A 26,104-nucleotide genomic window follows, 5' to 3' on the forward strand; every position below is an offset into this window, starting at 1 on the left:
TTTCGTGACCTACTATCACACCCTGGCGGTCTTCGAAATCGACGGCTAACATTCTGAAGCTGCACTGCGGCTTTTTGTCAATTTGTTTCACTATTGACCTTTCAATCCTTGGCGGGAGCTTGTTTGGCATGTCACTGGAGTGTTTTGATTCTGACCAATTTTCAATTTCTGCGCAATTTGTAATGTTGTACGCTATAATTATATTAATAGAAAACAATTCAGCCATCTGTTTTGCTGATTTACCTTTATGGTAATTATAATAAATTGGATAAAATTTTCACTCGCACAACCCGACATTTTATTATTGATGTAATATAATGAACAGCACGAATCACTTGGCCTACGTTTCTCATCAACCTACGTGCAGCAGCAGCCAAAAATACACAAAACAATGTTTGTTTGTTTTTTTTTTTTGAGTTGTGAAAATAAGTTTGAGACAACGCAAAATATGACGCATTTTGGTTTTGTTTGTTGTGTTGTTTTTCCATAATGCACATTCAAATAACTAATTTTGTGTACATGAACAAAGAGAGGGCGACAGCAAAGTGGAAAAAACGGAATCCAAAGTAATATGCCATAATCGAATCTACTAAGAAAATAATGATGTTTTGCAATATTAAATTAGTAGACAAACTGTATATCAACGGTGACACTTCATTATAATTTGCTCTGAAAAACACGACTTTGGATACCCCTACACACCCATAAATTTCTATAAGATGTTGCTGAAGCAGCAGTCCTCCATATCGTTCCTATGTGGACCCGAATGGAAACGGAATGTGCATGATTGGTTAATGTTGTGTAGTAGTAGTTATTGTGGTTTTGGAAAATTTCGTTACTAATTACATATGTGTATGTATGTGTGTTTTTAATAAAAAAACGTAGGATTCTTCACTTTTTAATGACTACATTTCTAATTGATTTGATTTAACGCAATATTAAAACTATAAACAATAATTGTTTGAATAATCTATGAAGTATTAGAAGTTCGTGAAAACTGCTAAATTGAAAGGTCAGCAGACACATAATTTAGAAATTATCGTTTTGTTGGAAATATTGAACAACAATTTATTGGAAATTCGCCATTTTGGTTTTTATTGTGTTATTTAATTTCATATTTTTATTTGATTTTTCACTTATTTTGCCTGTCCCTATTGGCTATATAAATTTAACAGACCACATAAGCATTTTATAAGTATGTAGAATATCGATAAATCAGAGAAGTACTCATACAATAATTTACATAGTCACCATAGTCATTTGTTGCTTTTTATTAAAAAAGGATAATACATCTAGATAAAAAAAAACTCTATATACATTACATATTAACGCATCATGATAGATTTCGATTAACAATATGGTGTAACAAACTACTGATAACAAATTCACTAATCAAGTTCACATAAATATGTTTGTTTACTTTTTAAGAACATTAATAGGCCTAACAAAATATTCTAGTATATTGTAGTTCCAGTACTCGTTTGGTCTCAATGATGTGCTGGCAAACATTTCGATAATACGCGCAACTTAATTACCACATATTATACTTGTATTTAATAAGGGCATGCAATTTATGTATATTATGTTATGTGTATATGTATGTATATTTGTATGGTTGTATATGGGTTACTTCCACACACTTGCACATTGCGCATCACTGTGATGAGATATATTATATATATTTTTGTTAATGTTATGAGATGTTCGCTCTGTTTCCGATGTAGTAAAAATGTTTAGCGCAATGTGCAATCGTATTCCCCAAAGCGCATATTGTGCTTATCGAAATGACTTAAATGCATTGCATTTTTCTCCGTTGCTTGCGCAGAATTTAAAAACGAACGCTGATTCATGTTCATATTTATATTCATGTTCATGTAAGGATTAAATTGCACATACGGCGATGAACTTTGGTTCGGTTGACTGTTATTCGAATATGAGATTTGCGAAAGGTTACTCATATAGTTACGATTATTGTTGAGTGACCATTGATTGGTCGCGTGAGTAGCGGCAGCGGCTGCAGCGGCGGCTGCATTTTTTTGTGACTGCCAAAAATTATGCTCTATAAAGCGTTCTGGCTCTTTGAATCCTCCATATCCGTTGGCCATATTGTCGCGTGCTGTCACCGCTGCTGCTGGCGCTGTAGCAACCGTCGTCTGCTGCTGTAGACTTTGTTGATAGTTGTTATTGCCGCCTGTGCTACTACCAATTCCGCTGTTGCTGGCATCTATTGGATTATGAATTTGATTTGTTGGCATGCATGTTCTAACATTATTCCTGATGTTATTGTTGTTGTTGCTACCACCTGCCGTTTTCGCATTGCAACCGTTGTTGCTGTTGTTGTTGGTGTTGTTGTGATTGTGATTGATATTGGAGTTTTGTGCTTTGGTGGTAGCATAATGCACATTATTAGAGGTATTAAAGAACTCTGTAAGTTCGCTTTCATAGTTGTTGGGTCCCTTGAGACCCCTTGAATGTCATTCACCTGTTGCGGTTACCGTCGTCCATTGCCAGGGACTGCTGTAACCCGTTTTTGCATTGCTGAAATTGTTACAGAATTGAATTTTTTTATAAAAATGTTATCCATGCAAAATTAATGGCTAAATTAAGAAAATATTCCAGCTATTAATTTTCCAATTAGGAAACACTTCAAAATTCTGACTTGTAGCCATCTAACAATTCATATCTAATTCAAGAAAAGTAAATACAAACGCCACTTGGGCAGTTAAGCTACAACAAAAATGTATAGGAGCATACATGTAGGTATGTATGCATTACCTGGTGGTATTTGCTTACCTTCCAAAAAGTGGGTGCCACAATGCCTGATTTGGCTCGACATTTATGTTGTCTGCCATTACGTTTCTGCTAGCAGTTTGGTTTTCAAGTGGCGCCGTTGTTGCTGCTACCACTGATGGCGATGAAGCCACAGCCGTTTCTGTATAGTTCATAGCCCGTTTTCTCTGTTTAGCTAGTTCATGTGAGGCATTCAAACCGGCATTCGTAGTCTTATTCAGTTTTACCGTTTTAAAAGGCACAACTTCCACTGTCGCCGGCACGTCAGAAACAGTTGTATCTTTACCGCCGTTAGTGGTAATTTGGCTATTGGTATTATTGGCAAGTTCATGTGTCGCATTGCGAATGTGTTCTGTGCTAAAATTTACCAAAGGAACAGCCGGCGATGACGGCACACTTTCGGGTTCTAACAGATTTGAAAGTGACTTGCACGTTAAACGTGGCTTATTATCCATTTCCTGCTTCTGCATATAAGCGTATTTGTTATAGTTTACATTTTCAGTCATCGCATTATCACAACTTATATTCACATTGTTGTTGTTATTGTGTCTAAGCGACTTTTCGGTAGCATCAGCTATTATGCCGCTAATATCTGGTGTTATATTTGTAGTTGTAGTAGTAGTGGTGGTATTTTTAGATTTCTTCTCTTCTACAAGCATATGCTCAACATTTGGTGTAACTTCATGAGCAGGACTCTTGCCGACGACGCCCCTCTGAATCGGCGCCTCTGTAGCTGTAGCAAGTGGATTGATATTCAGAAAGTTAGACAACTGATGTTGCAGCATTTTCTGAAAGACCGTCGCCTCCATTGTAGGTTGGAATGCGCCGAGTGGCAGTGGAAAGTTTGGCATCGCATTGTTAACGGATGCCTCTGCACTTAGGTGTTTTAAAGCCGTCATCTGCTTCAGGTAATTCTTGTACATTTCATCCATATGTTGCAGCCCTAGATGGTGATTGTATAGTGGTGGCAGTAAACTCGCATACTTATTTTGCACTCCTAAAGGATTCTTTATCGTTTTTAGAAATTCCTGTGATAACTGACCAAAATATGGCAACCACAACATTTGATTTAGAACTGCTAACGTGGCTGCATTTATGTCGGATGCCAAATTGGTCTCAACATGTGAACACTTGGAAGGCGGGGGTGGTGGATTCAGTGGAAGTTCCTTAACTTTTACGCTTTTCGGCTCAATGAGCGGTTTATTTGTATTAGAACACGGCATAATATTAGGTTTCTTCACAGTTTCGGTTGGCAACTCGTGAACTGGGTCTGGTGCAGAACATTGCTGTTTATTCTTTTCCATGTCCATTTCGTTTTTCAGTATTGCCTCCAGTTGCGCCATTGAAATGACGAGTATGTTGGGATTTTGTATGATTTCCGGATAAGCGAATGCCTCTGGAAGTCTCAATTCAGGCCTGGTGGTAATTAATAATGGTATTTCACGTGCCGGTGAAGCTAATACTGCGCGCAGCCTATCCTTTGGAACAAGGATTGGATCCGGTACTTTCCATTGTGTATTTCTAATAAGTAGTTGAAGCTGTGTCAGCGGATCCGGATCCTTGTCAATCAATGTTGGAGTCTGGGCAGTCGTTTGAGTAGTTTCTTCAATGATACTGTTTTTGTTAAGTTTTACGTTACTACGTACACGCTTCTTAACCGGTTCTTCGCAACTGTTGTCATCTATAACAACTGTTTCAATGTAATTCGTAGACGTAGCATAATTGTTGCACTCACTGCCAGTTAAATCACGTTGTTGCTTCCCCAGATTTATCGGCTCTAATTGCTGTTTCGCCCCTGTATTAGATATCGCATTGTATGCGTTCAATTTAATAAACTGCTCCAATATTAGATTCTTGATTGCTTCTGATGTCGTTTCAATTGCGGGAAGTTCGCCTTGCTGTGGAGACTTGACAACATCCGAGCTCGAGGTCACTGCACATTGACTTCGTGACTCGGATGGTGGGCAAACCTCCTCGCGTTTCTTATAGCTTAAGTCTTTGGGCACCTCGTCCAGGATAACATCATCACTGAGCTTGCCTTTAAGTGCAAGTGGTGATGACAATGCCGTCACCTCGGTGCTCTCAGTTTTTTTGCCATCGTCACTTAAACTCACTTCCTCAACACTGGGCTCCTTTTCATATGTGTCCATAAAATTATTTGATTGAAAGAGTTCCCCGTTTAGACCTTCGATTTCACCAGCTTCGTTGAAGGATAAACATTTGGGCGAATCTCGCACTGCCTCGTCGATTATATGCTGTGGTATTACATCTATCAAATCCTTTTGCGGCACATCCTCAACTTGTGAAGTGTTAAATGTTGTTGGAGCTACAGCCTCTTTGAGTGTTTCAGTCTCTTGGATCAAATTGTTTTCACAGCTGCGCTTAACTATTGAATCGATTATGTCAGCATCACTGTTCGCATTTTCGCTGCAATGTTGCATTAAATCAGCATCATCCAGCAGATCCTTGAGATTTTTGGTGTCGGCATCGAGATTTGTGACGAAGTGTGCATGCACTGTTTGCAACTTACCCCCCGCGTCCTCGTTATGTTCGTCATCGCAATCCGCCAAATCTACCAATATATCTTTGGGCAAAAAATTCGCATTAAAAGTACTAACGTCACAATCTGCAGCTACAACGGCAGTTGTCTCCCCTTCGTTACTTTCACAAGTAATGGTGGGCAGGAAGAGTCCTGTTTTTGGACAAAGCTGTAAATGCGGTGTATGATGTTGATATGTTTCAGTTTCTGATTCCCTTTCATATATTACAGCTTGAACTTCTTCATCTGATAGGGCAACAGTTTCTGTTGTTCCTTCAATTGATTGTTCCTTTGAATCACTATGTATATCTGTCATTCCATCAGCGTTGTTAATAACTGCGTCATGTTCTATTATACCGTTGCCATTGACGCATATTTCATTGAAGTTTTGTATTGTCTCAAAATTTGATTGAATCGAATGTGGAACGGTCTCTATGCTTTCTCCGATTTGGCTAACTTTATGTAAGTCCAGACTATTCTCTGTAGTAGTTTCTGCAGCTGATTCCTGATGCACTTCAGTTTTTGGAATATTCAATTTACCAGATTTTCGACCCCTCTTGCCTTCTTTCTTACTTTTGGTTTTCTTATTCTTATGTTTCACCTTCGGACTGTTCGCAATTTTTTCGGCTTCGTTATTAACCAAGGTTTCAGTTATTGCAATTTTAGTACTAATCGGCACAATTTCTTCAGTATGTTCCGAGATAAAGCTTTGCTTTTCAGTGACTTCTGGTAAAATTTCCCTACCCATATTTGCGCAGAAATTTTCATTGCATTTCTGTAATAAATTATTTTCGTAAATTTCGCGTTTGACTTTTAAAAGTGGTGTTTGTAAGATTTTGACAATCTTCGAGGTGGTTGGGTCGGTACGTGGTATGGCCCGCCAACCATTAGAAGTCTTTGTTATACGTATACGGTTCCTTTTATCGTAGTCCTCACAGCGCACTTCAACAATGCGTGTGTCATCTTGTTTAACCCAGAGAAATATCGGATTGACACGTGCTACAGGATCATCTCCTTTAGTTTCGTTAGCGGAAGGTGGTGGGTTCTCAACCACTACTATAGGTTTACTATCAATACGGCTTGTCACCTTTGGTGTATGCTTTTTCTCTTTTGTTGCTATTGTTGGAGTTGTTTCGGCTGCTATAGTTGTGCACTCATCGGCGAGGTAACATTTTGGTTCGTTTTTGATGTCACGTAATAACCCTTTTGTTGAACGGCTAGGATCCTCAACCATCAAATGACCGAATTTCGGTTTTTGCGCTGTTTTCTTTCTGTTAGCACCTCCTCGTACCCGCCGGCAAGGTTGCTCTTCAAATACTAAAAAGATATCGCGCGCCACTCTTCTTCGCTCGGATTTTCTATGGAAAACATTGTGTTCACCTAGACTCTCCACTTCCGTCTTGATGGCATTCTTTCGTGCTTTCGGTGCTACGTTGACGTTGGAGCCATTGGTGTCCTTCGCGTGTGCGTTGTTTACCCTCGGCATTTTTTAGGGCACCAGCAAATTCGCTAACACCAACTAAAGGCGATTTTCATCTTCCGATTACCAACAAAAGTTTCCATAAATTCCGACAGTAGATGATGTGGACCAAATCAAGTTTCTGTATTCGTGTTGCCTTTATCGGTATTCCACTGTTTCCACCACTTTCAACTTTTACAATATGGAATTTCATTTGTTCCTTAATTTCTTGTATATGCAATTAACATACTGTAGAATACATTGCCAATAAAAACATATTCTGATAGTTTAAATATATTTGCAAATGTTCAACTTTTTACATTTTCGCTTGTTTTTACACTTTCGTTTTAAAATCGATGGAAAATTTTGTATATATCATAGTCACACCTGCAGGGTTAACACTTTGTGGAAATATAAGGGAAAAACGGAGTAGAAAATGCACTTTTTAGAACTCAGTGTTGTCAAAAACTGATCTTACTCTAATCAAAGATTTCCAATTGTCTCAAAAAATGATTTTGCTCTAATCAAAGATTTCCCAATTGGATTCCAATAACAAGTGGAAAAATAATTTACATTATTTCAAGAAAATCTGCTTATCAGTTTTTTTCGGTTGTCTATTTATTAGTTTATTTGTTTATTTATGTTCATTTTAAAATAAGGTATAGACATTTAAAATTAAGTAAGTATGCACAAAGTAAATTAAGTTCAGCTATAGAGTCGGATAAGTTTAGGCCAAGGAATTTATTGATAGCAGCATTAGTAGAATAAGTTTTGGTTAAAGCCAACTTGAAATATCTCTAACCGACTTATGTAGGTTTTTACTCTGAATATTGAATTACAACCTCTCAAGCAAAGAAGGAAAGTAAATTCTGTCGGTGGCCAAGACATACATATATAGACGTGTGCCCTATTATTTAATGTCTATAGACTAATCAAGCTTCGACGTGACTCATATGACGGAATTTAGGAGCATATACAAGCTTGTTGAGGGTCGCCTCTGAATAGCAGATGGTTTTTTATGAGGAGGTTTGCCAATTGCTATGGCAAATTGATTTCATTTGTATAAATTACATATGCCTTGCTTATTTTATTGAATAATCTAGCGAAAAAACGCTAAAACTGCTTATTGTTTTTGCTACAGCAGCATAATCATTCCCCATACATGCACGGGAATTGCTGAAGTGACAGTCCCTGGCCGGATATAAATCCGGTTCGTTCCGGTAACATAGAACCGACAGTCGTGGGAACCGACAGACCGCTTGCACTGGTGTCATAAGCCAAAATATATTTGGTCTGTTTATATAATTTGGGAATGAGAAACAAAATTAAATGAATAATTCCGAAGAATCTTTGGTAAACATGTATTTTTAGTTCTGAAAAAAATGTTTCGTAAATATATATCCCACCGGTCGGATCCACATTGACGGAGCCTTCTGGACATATACTTACCCAACATCATCATTAATAATTGGACTAAAGTACGAAAAAATGTATTTATAATTTTTATTGTGGAGTTTCATTGTTACCACTTTAAATATATCATAGTCCTGACATGAGCTTAATCCAAGAGCGTGTAACAGGATAAGATAAACGTGTATAAATGCCTGGATATTGAGGATCTGCACAACCGACTCCCCAGCTCACGATTCCAATTAGCTCATTGCTACTTATTATTGGACCACCGCTATCGCCCTGACATGCATCCGTGTTTCGTGCAGCAGCACAGAACATTCTAAAAAATATTCACATGTATATATACCGGAAAAGTTTTTAAATATATGAAACCTACGCTTCGGTAACAGCGCCTTGTGCTTTCATCGATTCAATACACTTTTGTTGATTCACAATTCTAACGGTCGTATACTTCAAGAGTATTGATAAAACGTGTTCTGACGAGCTCATATGTCCCCAGCCACTCACGATTGCTTCCATATTATCAGTGATAGCTGTATCTTCTACGGGTATTTTAATTGGACGCACAAACTCTCCACGTAATCTATTTTTCTGTGTTCGAAGCAGCGCAACATCAAAATTCATCGTTTCACTAATATATAAGGGATGTTTATATATCTTATACACCGAAACAACTTCACCTCCTCGTCCACGATTTGAACTACCGATGCGCAAAGAAAATACTCTTGGCTGTTTTTCAAAAGTTTCAATACAATGAGCTGCAGTAATTACCCATTGAGCATCTATTACCGATCCACCACAAACATGAATTGAATATCGTCGTATTGAAACCTAGATTCCAAGGATGTTTTTAATACAATTTTTAAATACTTTTCCTATTTCTTACTTGATATGGGAAATCTTGAATATGTCCTTCTCTACCATTGACAATACGTCTTAGTGCATCTGAATGTGTAAATATGACGCCTATTAAAACCAGAATAGACAACATTTCCTCTAATATAGCAAGCTTCTCACTTTAGAGAACTCTTTTAAAGTATAGTAATGTATTCAATGGAAATAGCTCGCACCTTGAAATCAAAGTTATCAATGATTGCATGTTCTTTAGATTGGTTTGTGAGAATTGATAATAATAATTATAAAGATATGATTCATCATTTTCATAATGAAGACATCTCCGGGTCTGATAAGACAAGAAGAAAATCTGCAGAGAAAGAAAATATGCGCTTTTAAACTATTCATTTGTTCAAATTTACGGGTTAACATTATTTCTTGTGTTTTGCATCAAATTTAAGTTTTTTCATATAATTAAAGACATAATAAAATGCGAAATTTGAAAATAACTATAATTTAAGCAAATTTAATGTTATGTATGGAAAATGAAAACCAAATTTCATTAAGCAATTATATAACCATAATCAAGAGGGATCCAAGCAAAGTTATAGCCTTTTAAATTTACTTGCAAATTAGTTGTTTAAACGGACAATTTCAATCAGCATGTAAACAAACAAACACAACAATGTTAAAAGCATAGATCTATGGTTAAAAGAAACAGATCACATAGACTTTCCCACCACCACATCACGAAGAAAAAACTAATCAGCTGTTCTATTTCATATTTTATATGTCATATTTTTCTACTTCATAACAAGAAAAACTTTTTCGTAAACGCTAATAATACAATTTTATGCATTCTTACTAGAAGCTGCAATCAAAGATCATATAAAGAAGTCTAAGAGCTTATCGCAACACACAAAAACCATTTGGTTCAAATGGGAAATAATTGATTTTTCCGTATATATATAATAGTAAGTTTCCACCGCAGCCACTAGCGTGTTCTCTGCCGCTATCGTGTTCTTAGCGCAAACACGAAACAAAACTCCTGTCAAATCCCATACAAAATTAAAACACAACTCCATACCTAAACTCACTTTCAAAGCGTGTTTTGTGGGTTTGCGTCTAATTTAAAGCGTGTTTTGTTGGGTTTGCGTCTAATTTAATTATTAAGTGGTGGCAATGTTGCTCATTTTCCTCATTTATTATTGCATTCTTATCGAAACATGGCAACCATTCGGAATTCACAGAGAGGTCGTTGGTTCGAATCTCGGTGAAAGCAAAATTAATAAAAACATTTTTCTAATAGCGGTCGCCCCTCGGCAGGCAATGGCAAACCTCCGAGTGTATTTCTGCCATGAAAAAAATCTGCTCATAAACATATCATAAAACAAAATGAAATAAATGTATAAAAAAAAAAATTTTTTTGTGATTCGAACCAAGGATTTCGGATCGGAAGCCCACATTGCTAGCCGCTGGGCTATCGCGCTGTGCTGTCGCCGCAAAATAATGTATCATAAATCTGCTTACCATACCAAAGACCATACACTTTGCAAACACATTTCGGTGGAAACAGTTGACAGTTCTCCTAAACACAACTCCTGCAAACACGGTGTTTACTTTTGGTGGAAACGCCGTATAAGTATATATTAGTTTGGGGGGAAAAAGCCATTATTTTCTCGATAGATGGCTGTAGTGGTCGATATTTCGTAAAGTATGGTTCAAACAATTTAAAGTTTATGCTCGTTATCAAGGTGACATTTCTACAAAGAGAAAATTTGCACCATTTTACTGTTTTTATTTGATAAACTACTGTAGTAGCTAATACTTTAATAATAATACGATACTTTAATAGCTAATTACGTGTAGTGTTGATTTCGTCGATTCCGTTCAGGCATTTTTGGTGTTAAAGAAATTTTCGATAAAGTCACAGAATAATCGAAGCTTACCGGTATGCTAGTAGTCGTAGCATCGCCCAGGAGCTAAAGATCGACCATTAACACATTTTAAACCATTAGTGTGAAAATTTTACGCAAAAATAATGAACTTTTTTCCCTCAAACTAAAATTATAATTTTAAATTGTTGGATAAATTCAAATAAAAATGTTTGTCTAGAAGATCCGTATGTTTATTTGCGAATGTACAAAGGTTAAGATTAGCATTTGTTTACGTGTTTTTGTCCCCTCTTGCTCACGATAGAATTGCGCAACTTTGTATGCTGCTATTCTTTCTTCTTTCTGTTTACCATTTGATTGTCACTCTGTGACGTTTTCTCTCTTCCTATTTCAAGCAGAGAGCTTTGATTTTTTTCAAGTAAATTTGGAAATTAATTGGTTAAAATTTTTTATAATGTGATAAAAAGTCTTTGGCAGAAATTTTTGCAAATTTTTTTACGGGCATAACGATGCCACCGAGCAAACTAGACAGCATTTACCGGCGTTTGCTGATTACGCGGTTTTTTGAAAAAGGTTGGGGGACACCAGAAAATTTACAGCGGTAAGATGTGCATCTTTATGTAAGAAGAACCATAAATACAACTGCTTCTGGTATAAGTAGTGTATACTATATACACATGTTATGAAAAATACAACTCAAACATTCAAATTGGAGAAGTCAAAGCAATTAGCAGATATTTATAGTTACTCGAGCGCAGAAGGTTATCTATGACAGAATCTTATGTTTGATTTCCGTACATAAGTAGATCATTTTATTTAACCTAATGCCCGCTCTCCGAAAATAAGTTTTATTGAAAATTGGTTATGAATTCCATCAAATATGCGTATTCTAGATTTTATTTGGTAACCTTTTTAACGGCAATACCGTCAAAAGCATTCGCAAATAAAAATAAGGGACAGGAAAGAGTTTTACATATATTTAAATATATTTTATATATAACTAATGCATCAAAGATTTGTATTGGTTTTTAATTTCTCATTTATAATTTTAGGTTATTCGAGTTCCGTAAAATTATATCTCGGCGAGAGTCATGCTATAAATTAATACCTCAAGATTATCCGATAGAAATTGTCAAAAATGAAAAATATTCAGATTGTTCCATTTTGGAGGGAAAATTTATGACGCCTTTTGAACTACATTTACCTGGTGTAGTACCAAAAGCCGCTCAGGAAGCTCATTTCCAAGTGATATTGCCAAAAAAATGGAACGATGAACGATTCAAACCAATATGTATCCACTTAGCTGGAACTGGAGATCACGTATGTATCTTATTAGGGACTAATTAAACAATTATTTTTAGTAAAGTTAATTACCATTTTCCGTGCACTACTTGAGAATAGTTAATCCTGTCTTAAGTAACTACTGTACTGGAAACTATATCTACCCGTAGATGAAATGGGAATGATTTAGTAAATGAATAAATCCATAGGATTTACTTCGTTTCGTCCATGTGATAAGAAATGTCATTAAGTAAAGCTGCAGTATTTTTCTGTTTGGAATTTCTGGCTAGTCTGAATGACGCGAAATATACATGTGTGAGAAATGTGAAATAAATAAAATTTGCCAAAAAACTGACTAGTCTCAGTTTATAAAGTTTTAGATTAATCTTTATATATGTATGTACATATGTACTAACCTATAATTATCAATAAACGTTGACATTACAATCATGCTAAAACATATATTTTTTTAAATACTACTCACATATTTTGCTTCTATTTTTACAGTTTTTTTGGCGAAGAAGAAATTTTATTGCAAAACCTTTGCTCAAAGAAGCGAACATTGGAGCTATAATATTAGAAAATCCATTTTACGGACTAAGGAAACCAGATCACCAAGTGTAATTAACATATACATAATTCGTTGTTAACGTATCAACTCGTTTTTGATCCTACTCTGAGTAGCAGTCGTAAATGTTAATGTCATTGTTGCCAAGTTAGAATATATTTTTTTTACTTATATGTGTGTTATACTATATGTATATACATATGTATATATAATGATATGTACCTACATGTATTGTATCTTTTTAGGCGCTCCAATTTACAAAATGTCTCTGATATATTTGTAATGGGTGGTTGCCTCATACTCGAATGTTTAGTTCTCCTACATTGGTGTGAAAGGAATGGACTTGGACCATTAGGCATAACTGGATTGTCGATGGGAGGGCATGTAATTTGATAGATTTTTAAACTAAGCTTTGAATTAAATTCTCACGCGGTTTGTTTCATTTTAGATGGCGTCTTTGGCAGCATCGAATTGGCCAAAACCTCTTGTGCTGGTACCATGTCTTTCATGGTCTACTGCTGCCCCCGTATTTACCACAGTATGTATATTTTCTAAAATAGGAAGTAATGGCGGTTTGCTGGTTGGCAGTTCGGCAAATTTTTTTTTGCTGTGAGAAACCTTTATTTCTGCTAGTTTGGTAATCGTTGTTGTTGTTGTTGTAGCAGTATCTATGCCCTGTCAGTGTAGTGTAAGTTACCGGTCGTCTTCGTCTAGCTCATCTAACGGTAGGCCCAGGAAACTGGCAGTTTCGACGGGTTGGGTCCAGAGGGAGAGAGGTGTTAGATGAGTGGGTTTGATGGGGCATGTGAAGAGGTGGTTAGTGTCGTGCGGGGTACCTTCACATGCAGGACATATGTTTAGTATGTCGGGGTCGATTCTGGATAGGTAGGAGTTTAACCTGCTACAATATCCAGAACGGAGTTGTGCCAAAATTACGCGGGACTCTCGGGGAAGCTGGAGCTCTTCGTCTGCGATAGGTGGTGGTTGGACTCCGATAACGGCATTCGGGGGTCGGGAGCTTAGGAAGGTGGTGAGTGTCTCCCGATGAATGTCGTTAATAGCCTGTCTGTATACCGTCTGATCCTGGAGAGGTCTGTCCGTTTTGTCCTGGATCTCGTCCACGTAATTGAGGAAATGTCTCCTGATGTGCCTGGGAGGTGGCTCGGGCTCGAGCAGGTGTCTGCATGGGTGAGGCCTACGGTGACACCCAAGCAGAAACTGCTTGCCGAGCATTTTGTTATGCTCCTTAACCGGGAGCATGTGCGCCTCGTCGTGTAGGTGGTTGATAGGGGACATCAGAAGACATCCTGTCGCGGTCCTGATGGCAGTATTCTGGCAGGTCTGAAGCTTCGTCCACTGCGTATCACTGGTTCCAGGCGACCAGACAGGCGCGGCATAGTTCAGAACCGGTCGGCCTATTGCTTTGAAAGTCGACAGCAACATTTCTTTGTCTTTGCCCCAAGTGCTGCCGGCAAGCGACTTGAGGACCTTGTTGCGATTCTGTACTTTCGTTGCAATAGCGGTTGTGTGCGCCGAGAAGGAGAGCAAGCTGTCAAAGGTGACTCCCAAAATTCTGGGGTTGTTTATCGTCGGAATTGGGGTATCATCGACGTGAACCTGAAGTGGCAGCTTGACCTCCTTTGTCCAGGTGGTAAATAGGGTCGCCGTGGATTTAGTGGGAGAAAGTTTTAAGTTTCTCGCAGTGAAGAAGCGAGAAAGGCTGGCGAGGTAGTCGTTTACTTTTGAGCATAGGCCATCAATGTCATTGCCCGACGCCATTATCGTGCAGTCGTCGGCATATGAGACCAGTGAGACTCCCTCTGGTGGCTGGGGGAGTTTCGAAATATAGAAATTAAAAAGCAAGGGTGAAAGGACACCACCCTGCGGTACGCCTTGCTTTATTTTTCTCTGTTTTGATGTTTGGTCTCGAAATACTACCGACGAGTGACGACCACTCAGGTAGTTCGCGGTCCACCTCTTCAGCCCTGGCGGGAGTGTCGACTGTAAAATGTCATCTAGTAGCGTGGCGTGGCTGACTGTGTCGAAAGCCTTTTGTAGGTCCAACGCTACTAGGACAGTCCTCTCGCAGGGGCGGTTTTGGTTAAGGCCGCGGTTTACCTGGGTGTTTATGACGGTGAGTGCCGTGGTGGTACTGTGCACTCTACGGAAACCATGCTGGTGTGGGGCTGGAGTCAGGTGTTGAGTGAGGAGTGGGAGTAGAAGGGCCTCAAGTGTCTTCACTACTGGGGAAAGGAGAGTTATCGGACGATAAGACTCCCCTTGGTTGGCGGGTTTCCCAGGCTTCAGCAGTGGGACCACTCTCCCTAATTTCCACTTATCAGGAATGATGAGAGTGGCCATAGACAGGTTGAAGACCTTTGTGAGATATTCTACTCCCAATGGACCCAGCTTTTTCAGCATCAGCATGTTTAGTCCGTCGGGGCCAATGGCTTTTGATGGTTTCATGTGTTTGATGGCCCCCTGAACCTCGTCGCTGGTGAAAGCAAGCGGTGCACTGTTGTAGGGCAGTTTGTGCAGCCGTCTGGTGGCACAACGCTTGGATCTGTCGACCGGAGGATGCAATATAAATTGCCGGCTAAAGTAGCTCGCGCATCTCTTCGGGTCCGACGAAGTACGACCGTTGAAGGTGATATCCACCTTGTCATTGTGCTTCGTCGGGTTCGACAGGGACCTTACGGTGGACCAGAGCTTGCTCACACCAGAGGTGAAGTTACAGGACTTCAGATGCTCTACCCATTTGGTCCGCTTATGTTGGGTGACCAGTTGCCTGATCTCCAAATTGAGATCCTTTATGCGAGGATCCCCGGGATCGGCCTGGCGTAGACGGTCACGCTCGTTTGCCATAACGGCTGCTTCGGCTGGGAAATTGGGACGTAATTCCCGGATCCGTCCAGCAGGAATGAAGCGAGCCGCGGCGGCTGTAATCGCCTTGCGGAATGCGCGTTCGCCTGCGCGCACATCGGTGGGAGTGGGTAGGGCTGCGAAGATGTTCTCAGTAAATTCCGCGAATCTGGTCCAATCAGCTTTGTTGAAGTTGATATATGACCGGTGATCCGCGGAAACAAAATCGGCGGGTCTCTCGATCGAGATGATAATGGGCAAGTGGTCTGATGCAAGCGATAGCATAGGTCGCCAGGTTATGCTATTTATCAGACCAGCGCTAGCAATTGTTATGTCAGGCGAGCTGCTACAATTGCCCACTACCCTAGTGGGGGCGTCGTCGTTTACAGTGCTGAACGTCGAATCGTCTATCTGCTCTGCCAAAAGCTGTCCCCTACGATCATTTGGCAGGCTTGAATGCCAAAGATCGTGATGCGCGTTAAAGTCGCCTACTACCAATCGGTTTTCTCCCCTGATGAGCGCACCAATATCGGGGAGATATCCTGCCGGGCAGCAGGTGACAGGGGGTATATAAATATTATAAATTTCGAGCTCGGCATCGCCTGACCGGACAGCTATACCTTGACGTTCTAAGGTGCTGTCCCTGCGGTCGATGCCTTCATCAATAAGACGATACTGCACTGAATGGTGTACTATGAACGCTAGGCCACCACCGTTGTCTCGCTCGCGGTCCTTTCGGTGCACGTTATAGCCGTCCCTGGTAATCAGGGGGGAGCTAGCGTGCAGTTTTGTCTCTTGGACCGCAGCTATCTTAATTCCGTACCGATTCATGAAGTCGACTATTTCGTCAATCTTACTCGTTAGTCCGTTGCAGTTCAGTTGCAAAAGCTTGAAGCTTCGCGGGAGGGTCGTCGTAATTCGGGGGGTGAGGGATGCGTGATGTAGTCTGCGTTGGTCCTGCTGTGCGTTCCGCAAAATGGGGAGTGGCCTGATGTTGTCGGGTGGCCGCGCCACGGGGGGCGGTTGCGGGAGCAGAGCTCTGCAGCAGGGGGCAACGTAGTCGCGTGTCCACTCACGGGTGGTGTGCAGGCCGGAGCACCTCCGAAAGTGACACCAGCCACTGCAGGAACTGCATTGGACAGTTGTCAGGTTCCGAGGTACTACGGTCTGGCACACGGAGCAGACTGTGCGGGGGACCAAGAGCTGCTGGTTTGTCCCCGCACTGGGGTAGGAGCAGGAGGGTTGTGGGTTAGAAAGGGAGTCGTGTTGCTCTTGGGGGCTCCTGGCCGTTGAGGTGTTGTTAGTGGCGGCAGTGTGATGTGCCGGCACTGATGGCAGTGTCGCCGTAGAGGCGGTGACCGCCTGTGGGCGGGAGCAACACGTGGCCACATACCTTGTGGACCACTCCCTGTGAGTCTTAAGGCCTGAACAGGTCTTAAGATGGCACCACCCGTTGCACTGGTTGCACCTAACCGAGGTGGAGTTCGGGTGGAGCCGTTTGTGGCAAATGCAGCAGTAAAATACTTCAGGTCCGGGGTTGGGTTCGACGCCAGCCCGGAAGAGAAGTATTTGGAGCAAACTGGCTGCAATGAGTTGCTCCTGTGACGAAAGGTTTAGGGTAAAATACGGTGCACTAGACAGGGCTAGTGTACTGGGGCGGCAGCCCTTGGTCGGGAATAAAAACCCGAGTCATTCCGGTAACGTAGAACCGGCTGCCATGGGAATGAGTTTGGTAATCGTCGTTCGCGCTAGCTAAATCACTCTCGTATCAGCTTCGTTTCATTCACTGGCACAATATCGTTGAAATATCAAATTTTTGACCATAAAAATAACTGAGTCCTTTTTAGTTTCATTTGTTTTTTTTTTTTTTTTCAAATGTTGATAATTTAAACTTACATTTCGCGAATGAGCATCAAATGCCAATTATCTATTTTCTATCAATTTTTTTGCCAACTACGGATCAAATTGCCAAGCTCACCACCGTAGTGCTTTCGTTGTATTTACAAAAACAAAATAACGTAACCCCGCGAAGTAACAAACTGACAAGGTCGGTGTGAAGACCCCTATTAAAAACGTTCGGTCTTCTTTGAAAATCTAATAATCAGTCAAGACCGTGATGCCAATATTTTTTATGGTGTGGCTAAGGATAAATTTGCTGCCAATCATCCAGTGTAGTTTTCATTGGAAAAATAGGAATATATATAATTTAGTTAGAGCAGTCGATTTGTTAATTTTTCTTTCATTTTGGTAGTTTGTGTGTCATAGTGATCTGTCTGATAGAAATTCTGACAAACTGATCAGCTCATTTTTAACCGGCAACTTGTATGAATTGTATTTATGTTGAAACTTACGAAAATATACTGAAAAATGATGTTAACAGACTGGCTATTGTAAAGCCAGCCGTGGAAATCATTTAAATAAAGTCATGGTCCATGCTTAATTGCAAGGTTTACTCTCCTGCCATTAAAAAATACTCGCAGTTCGTGTTTAAGGGCAAGGTTTACTCATTCTAAAGAAAATTTATCGAAAAATTATGCGTATATATATATTATATTCATTAAGGAATTAACTGGTTAACGGTATTTATATTTATAAACTTGATTATTTAACTTCCGTATTGCAATATTGTATAATCATGAATATACATTTTATTATTTATAACATTTCTTTGCTTTCTTTTGCAAGGGTGTAATGAGTCAATCTATTAATTGGGATATGCTTGAAACTCAATACCATTCGGATGGTGAATACAGTGAACGCTTGTCGAAGATGGTAACTGTGGTAGATGATGCTTTTTCGGCCGGACAAAAATTTATAAAAAACTTTAACCAGTCTTTGGAAGCACTAAAAAACGATATAAGTGATACGAGACACGTTCAAGTTTCTGATAAAATTGACAATAAATACATAGAAATCAACAATCATAAAAATAAGTTAGAATCCAGTAGTTCAATTTTTTTAAATTCAAACTTGACAAAAGATGTTATCAGCAATAAAGGTAGCTTTCAATTCACGAGCATTGAAAAGTCAAATAAGGCGCTGACAACTGAAATCCAAGAACAGAAAAAGCAATCAGCTTTAACGAAACTGATGAAGTTTATTCTACCAATGGCAACGCAAAGTAATAATAAACGGATAGATATAACCAAAACGAATTGGTGGGAACGCGAGGCGCTGCAATTTATGCGTGGCATGATGGACGAGTGTACACATCTCAGAAATTTCTCGGTTCCATTCGACACGTCGTTGATAATAGCAGTATGTGCTAAGGACGATGCTTATGTGCCACGCGATGGTTGCTCAAGTCTTGAGGAAATTTGGCCGGGAGTTGAAGTGCGATATCTTGATGCTGGTCACGTGAGTGCCTATGTTTTGCACCAGAAACTATTTAGGTACCTTGCACTCATCTTAAAAAAGAAAGTTAAAATTCTACATCTGAAATTTTTCTTATGACAAATTTAGATGCTGTATAATTGAGGCTTTTGAGAGAGCAAAGAAAGTTTACATTATGGACCAAGAAAACATAGGTGAAGATCTGAAAACAACGTTAACATATAAAGAGCTTGTTAATAAATATACAAATTCTATTTAATATTTTTATTACAATATATATACAAATTTTTAACTAATTTACAAAAGCGCAAATATAATGTTAAGTAGTTTTTTATGCCTGTTATTTTGAATTACATACGTAAAAGAAATTTTGCCGTGTGAGCGCTTTGGCCGAAGTATGTAAAAAGTTGTCAAAAGTTTTATACTTTAATATATACATAGTTAACTGTTTGTGTTATTTTGCATTCAGCGTATATTTTGTTGTAAAAATCTAATTTTTCAATATGACGGTTAGTTCTTAAGTTTACTTTTTACAGAGGGAACTAAATGGATCACTCAGCGGTATCAATTGAACTTTTAAGTAAATGATGTTTCATAAATGTGTATGTATAGATGTGTATAGCTGTATTTGCAAAATTTGGCATATGTGTTAAAGCATATATCAATCAATTCTTCTTCGCCACTTCGAAATTTCAGATCTTTTCCACATTAATTAATAGGGCGGCCGCCGTAACCGAATTTGTTGGTGCGTGATTAACATTCGGAATTCACAGAGAGAACGTTGGTTCGAATCTCGGTGATACACCAAAATTAAGAAAAACATTTTCTAATAACGGTCGCCCCTTATAAAAATATCTGCCGTTCGGACTCGGCTTGAAACTGTAGGTCCCTCCATTTGTGGAATAACATCAAGACGCACACCACAAATAGGTGTGACAAAAATTGCATGAACTGCTATATGAACCTCGATTCCAACAAAAGGAGGGTAATCATAAAAGAGACCAGATGCCGTAACCAACGTCGAAATATCTCTAGGTAGTCAGAGTTTATTTTGACAGGAAAAACAAGATGCTTACCCCTCAAACGCCCAACGATTCCGAAGCTCGATTCGCAAGCTGATGTACTAGCCATTTGTGCGGATTCGAAGACTGTTAACCCTTGGGCCGCTTCAGACCATAATTCAAACCTTACGTTGCTCACATGGTGAATGAGTGGAGATTGATTCCAGGAGCTTAAAGTCCTGAGAACTTCGGCACTAGACTTCGAAGTAATGCGTGCAATCGATCTTTAATTGGTAGTCCATATTTCATGAAAGATGATGAATTTTTCTGGCTCAGAACTAGCACTGTAGAAAATACTTGCACTTACTCAGCGTATTTTTTTTCTAGAATAAATGATAACCTTTTGCTCAAGTATTCAAACTTTTTGCGGTTGATACGAGTAGTAGCCTGCATTGGAAGGTTCGGAAATAACTGTTCCGAGTCGCTAGAAAATAATCAATAGAAACCCTCAACATTGAGGAGCTCAAAGATGCGCAGTTACTAGTAATTCTCAACACGCAGCAAATCGTGTAGATTTCTACCGCTATATAAGGAAGCACCAGAACGAGACCACCATTGTAGTGGAGTTACGATGCAAACATTGGATGCATCATATATGCCAGGAATTACGAAAAGTAGCCAAAGAGTGCCTTGCATACCGAAGAGAACGAGCGAGACCGGATGCATCATGAATAAGACAACTGCCAACGAATACGCGGGTGCGGATTAGGTCGGATTGGAAAATGCAGCGTTAACTCAAAAGTTTGAAAGAAGGCAAAATCGCCGAACAACTAGCGAACCAACGGATGGAATGAGTGTTTAACCGTGCATTAAACCCACACGCCGGAGAATGTTGGGAGCGATTGGTACGTAGTGTAAAGCTGCATTGAATAACGAAGCACTTATTATTATTATTATTTATTAAACATAGTATTAAATACAGTGCTTAATATCTAAAGAAATAGAGTACAAGCAGCTTAGGCCATCGACTCTTTAGTTTAATGTTAAGTAGTACATAGATACATATGAAGTACGTGAAATATAAAGGCAAATATAACTAAAATTATATTATACGTTACATACATTATTACAAAATTTCATATACTTAAATAGCTTTCTTAAATGAAATTATATATGCTTAAAATGTTTCGGGATGTTACGTATTTTAGAGTAGACGCTGGGTTCGCCGAGCCAAAGTATTTTTTCCTTAATCTCTCCAAAATTAAGCATTCATTGAGGAAATGTTCCGCTGATGCTAATCTGGAGCAGAAAGGACAGGAAGCAGGAGAACCTCCAGTGTGCAAATGCTGATGCGTTACGTTGGTGTGGCCAATCGTCAGGCGGGTAAGAATTGTTGATTGGTGACGAGTGGTATTACTAGGGTAAACTACCTTACTTCGATCTGGGTTGGTACTTTTATATTTGTGAAAGAAACTGCGCCACTCTATGTCCCATTTTGAATTTATATGGAGCTCTATGTGTCTCTTTAGGTCTTTTTTATCTAAAGACGCAAACTGGAAGATCGGTGCTGCTTCAAAATAAGTTGCAATCGGCAAACTCATTTCCAGTTATACCAGAATGACCAGGCACGCAACGCGAGCCATGTGGGATCGCTACAGAGAGCTGAAAAAGGAAGAGAGACGTATTATCCGAAAGAAGAAACGAGAGGCCGAAATATGTGAATGCGAAGAGCTTGAGATGCTGGCCAACAGGAACAACGTCCGAAAATTCTACCAGAAAGTTCGGCAGCTTACAGAAGGTTTCAAGACCGGGGCGTTTTCCTGTAAGAACAAAGACGGCGAACTGGTGACTGACGTACAGAGCAATCTTAAATTATGGAGGGAACACTTCTCGAACCTATTAAACAATGACAGCTGCGCATGTCACCGAGAAAGTGAAGACAGGGTGACTCGCTGTCGTGTGACTTCTTTAACCTGATGTTGGAGAGCATCGTACGAGCCGCAGAACTTAATCGCTCAGGCACAATATTTTATAAGAGCGTACAATTGTTGGCGTATGCCGATGAGATTGACATCATCGGCCTTAACAACCGCGCTGTTAGTTCTGCCTTCTCCAAACTGGATAAAGAGGCAACGCGAATGGGTTTGGTGGTGAACGAGGACAAAACGAAGTACCTCCTGTCTTCAAACAAACAGTTGGCGCACTCGCGTATCGGCACCCACGTCACTGTTGACAGTTATAATTTTGAGGTTGTAAAAGACTTCGTGTATTTAGGAACCAGCATTAACACCGATAACAATGTCAGCCTTGAAATCCAACGTAGAATCTCTCTTGCCAACAAGTGCTACTTTGGACTAAGTGGGCAACTGAGCAGTAAAGTCCTCTCTCGACGAACAAAACTAACACTCTACAAGACTCTCATCATGCCCGTCCTAACGTATAGCGCAGAAGCTTGGACGATGACAACATCCGATGAAGCGACGCTTGGAGTGTTCGAGAGAAAGATTCTGCGTAAGATTTTTGGACCTTTGCACGTTGGCAACGGCGAATATCGCAGACGAGGGAAAGATGAGCTGTATGAGCTTTACGACGACATAGACATAGCGCAGCGAATAAAGATCCAGCGGCTACGTTGGCTGGGTCATGTCGTCCGAATGGATACAAACGCTCCGGCTTTGAAAGTATTCGATGCGGTACCAGCTGGTGGTAGCAGAAGAAGAGGGCGGCCTCCTCTGCGTTGGAAAGATCAGGTGGAGAAGGACTTGGCTTCACTTGGTGTGTCCAACTGGCGAGAAAGAAACGACTGGCGCGCTTTGTTAAACTCGGCCAAAATCGCGTAAGCGGTTATAGCGCCAATTAAGAAGAAGAAGAAGTATTTGGCGGTAAGTGATATATTAGGAGGAGTGTATGCTGTGGAAAGCCAAATTTAATTTATATATTGCTGTGGAAAATTACTATCTTTGGCGTAATTAGACCAATACTGGGCAAACAGCTGCGCCATGGGAAGAAATCTGTTACAACATTTTTGTTGGATATTATATATAGTTTTAATTTGGCTTTGTCTGACTCCGGCTAACAATCTATTGTAATATCAGACCAAATGTTTTTTGGGGTTGAAAGTGGGAAAATTTTGGACGTAAGTGATTCCAAGTTTTGTTATTTTTGATTCCTTAACAGCCCTCTTAAATAAAGCATTTGATTTTTTGTAATTAAGAAAGTTGATTAGGTTACAGTCATACAACGCTTATAAATTTTCTAGTGCTCTATTTTTTGAGTACGCAGATTTTGCAGGATTTTGGTCCACCAAACGGGAAAGGATCACGAAAATTTATTTTTGGTTTGAGGTATAAATTTATTGGCCGCTGAACGTATTATTTTTGTCAATACTGCTGTTTCTTTATTATTGTAATATTTACGGGTGAAGATAATTCATTATTGGCGACTAAGTCAAGAATTTCTAATTGATACGAGTTCCAGTTGGCTAGTTCGGTCTTAAATCTAGGAATATGCTTGAATTTTTCAAAGGTTAAATTTGTTTGTATAGAGATAGAAATGTAGAAATGATCGCTTCCTCTTAAAATGGAAAAAATTTTCCAATGAGTTGGAGGTTTAAGTTGGGGAGAAATGAATGAAAGAAAGATCTTTAGTAAAAGAAGAATGTGTAGAAAAATGAGTAGGTGAGCAGTCATTTAGTAAAATGAGTTGATGCTGAAAAATAAAATTTTCTAAGACCAGTCCCCTTGCATTGGACTTCTTTGCACCCCACAGAGGACTCCATGAGTTAAAGTCACCAGTCCACAGCACAGGAGAAGGAATTTGGGAAAATAAATGATTCAATTCGGATTCGGAAAATTTTTGTTGTGGAGGTATGTAGGAGTTAACTAAATAAATGTGTTGATTTAAATTTATTTTAAGGGGGTGGTAGGGTTTAGCGCTAAAAAAACACTTTTTTTTTTAATTTTTTACAGAAATATGGCTTAAGATACTTTAATAAAATAAGTTGCATGTTATTGTACATCTTTTCAATAAGTTTTTAAAAAATATTAATAATAAAATATTGACAAATAAGCCCATGACAGAGTTTTTTTGGAGATATGTTTTTCGAGAGGTGCTCTGCGGTGCCAATTGGCATTCGTCGTAGAATCATCTGAAACTAAAAAAGTCGAATTTTTCAGTTAAAGTATGACGTAATGCTCCCCACCCCCCATTAATAAATTTTTTTTTTTTTTTTCATTTTTGTAGTTTTGGTGGCAAAAAAACGTAAAACGAGCATTTTTGGCGAAAAATTTCGCCATATTTGTAAGTGAAAAACAACCTTAAAAAAAATAAAATAAAAAAAACAGTGGGGGGGGAGGTATTTTTGATTTAGAAAACGTGTGCCAAATTTGAAAAGAATCGGTTGAATAGTTTCGGAGTTGTGATTGGCACCGACTTTTAAGAAGTCGTTTCGGGAAAAACGCGTTTGAAAAAATGACTCTGAAAAATTATCGATGCTCCGCATTCGAGGTAGAGTGCCTACAAAGGCTATAACTTTGAGAGTTCTGCTCCGATCCACTTAAAATTTTGACACAACATTCTTGAAATGATTTACTATAAGATGAGTGAAGAAAAAAAATTTCGATTTTGTGACACCTTTTCTTTCAAATAACCTTAAAGAAAGAAGTCCAACGGCGGCCAATTGACATCGCCGCGACGTGAGATTATTCGGCCATCAAATTTTTCCCGCAAAAGAGCCATTGTTTCGTTAGTTGTGTGACAAGTGGCACCGTCCTGTTGGAACCACATATCGTCCACACCCATACCTTCCAATTCGGGCCATAAAAAGTTCGTTATCATCTCACTATTCACAGTAACTGCCTGACCTGCCTCATTTTGGAAAAAATACAGCCCAATGATGACGCCGGCCCATAAACCGCACCAAACAGTCACTCTTTGTGGGTGTATTTGTTTTTCGGCAATCACTCTTGGATTATCATTCGCCCAAATGTGGCAATTCTGCTTATTGACGAATCCACTGAGGTGATAAAATTGCGCGATATGCATTTTGATTTGAACGCCCGTTTTCATAATAGGCCTGAATAAGTTTAACGCGTTGCTCGATTGTGTATCTTTCCATGGTTCAAATTGAGTTAGTCTGAAATTGAAAAATGTTAAATGAAATACAGAAAAAAACTTGACATTTAGGTGTAGTTCACATTCAACATCGGCCATTGAAATTTAACCACCCTTTATACAATATTTGGTAGGTTTGAGAAATAGTCAATGTATTGTCTTGGGTAGCATATGGTATTTGGATCTATATTATTTGAAAAATGGGTTTCTCGAAAACATATTATGTCGGGATCTTCTTCTTTGATTATTAGTAGTAGCTCATTGTAATTATTATGGTAACCGTTTATATTCCCTAATTTTTACTGGCATCATTCAGTCTTTTATAAAGTTGCCTTTATAGAAGAGGAAGGTGTTTGGAATATTTATAAATCTTCGAAACAATTATCAGTTGAGAGGTCTTTTCTAGTACTGACGGTTTTTTTTTAAGATATTAGTCGTTATTTTTTAGTAAGTTTTGAGTAAAAATGGATATTGGTGATTGCAATGGCAAAGTATTGGTATCTGAAATTGAGCTTTGTTGTGGGGAGGAATAATTTTCAGAAGAAATAGTAGGAGCAGCGTTAGAGTCGCTACTAGAGGTGGGTAACACGGCAAGATTGGTGGAGTTTTGTTTTTCGGTTTTAATTTGTGTTGATGATGTAGAAGAATCCGTCAACATTTTATTTTCAGTGTGTTTTTTATTATTTGTAGAAACGCTCCGGATTTATATCCGCCCAAGGATAGTTGGATACACATATTTACATATATTGAATTTATCCTCATGATTTTCATATAATATTAACTAGCTAAGCGGACGGCTTGACCTAACAAATAAAGTCATTGTGTTTTAACACCATAACGCTCTCGTATGCGTAATAGTTCATCGTACCATTCATGAACAAAGCCCAGAAAAGCCATTGTTTACTTTTTAATTGTCAAATAAACGTAATTTGCTCAGTAAAAACTTTCTCTTTCCCTCTTGACCGTTCTGTTTCCTGAGCAAGACACTGAGACACTGTAGCAACCTAAATCTATAAA

The 26,104-nt window shown here is 39.1% G+C and overlaps 4 protein-coding genes across 4 annotated transcripts; 1 reads left to right on the forward strand and 3 right to left on the reverse strand.

Annotated features, from left to right (window-relative positions):
* Positions 1-1,733: 1,733 nt before the first annotated feature.
* LOC129242180 (anaphase-promoting complex subunit cdh1-like) lies at positions 1,734-2,443 on the reverse strand. Its single transcript, XM_054878742.1, has 2 exons — positions 2,425-2,443; positions 1,734-2,380 (listed from the first exon to the last, which is right to left on the reverse strand). The coding sequence occupies exons 1-2, from the start codon at positions 2,441-2,443 to the stop codon at positions 1,734-1,736; spliced, it is 666 nt and encodes a 221-aa protein (XP_054734717.1).
* LOC129242984 (uncharacterized) lies at positions 2,426-7,161 on the reverse strand. The gene is made up of 2 exons (XM_054879980.1): positions 2,794-7,161; positions 2,426-2,538 (listed from the first exon to the last, which is right to left on the reverse strand). Exons 1-2 carry the CDS (start codon positions 6,813-6,815, stop codon positions 2,475-2,477), a joined length of 4,086 nt encoding a protein of 1,361 aa, XP_054735955.1. The 5' UTR covers positions 6,816-7,161; the 3' UTR covers positions 2,426-2,474.
* Positions 7,162-8,327: 1,166 nt separating this feature from the next.
* LOC129242987 (trypsin-4) lies at positions 8,328-9,217 on the reverse strand. The gene is made up of 3 exons (XM_054879983.1): positions 9,088-9,217; positions 8,578-9,032; positions 8,328-8,520 (listed from the first exon to the last, which is right to left on the reverse strand). Exons 1-3 carry the CDS (start codon positions 9,190-9,192, stop codon positions 8,328-8,330), a joined length of 753 nt encoding a protein of 250 aa, XP_054735958.1. The 5' UTR covers positions 9,193-9,217.
* A 2,092-nt stretch (positions 9,218-11,309) lies between these two features.
* Positions 11,310-19,463, forward strand: LOC129241239 (protein ABHD18). Its single transcript, XM_054877466.1, has 7 exons — positions 11,310-11,531; positions 11,983-12,250; positions 12,719-12,831; positions 13,025-13,163; positions 13,228-13,317; positions 18,327-19,033; positions 19,104-19,463. The coding sequence occupies exons 1-7, from the start codon at positions 11,440-11,442 to the stop codon at positions 19,231-19,233; spliced, it is 1,539 nt and encodes a 512-aa protein (XP_054733441.1). The 5' UTR covers positions 11,310-11,439; the 3' UTR covers positions 19,234-19,463.
* Positions 19,464-26,104: the final 6,641 nt, after the last annotated feature.

Source organism: Anastrepha obliqua, chromosome 3 (assembly GCF_027943255.1).
Source record: "Anastrepha obliqua isolate idAnaObli1 chromosome 3, idAnaObli1_1.0, whole genome shotgun sequence".
In the NCBI taxonomy this organism is placed as follows: domain Eukaryota; kingdom Metazoa; phylum Arthropoda; class Insecta; order Diptera; family Tephritidae; genus Anastrepha; species Anastrepha obliqua.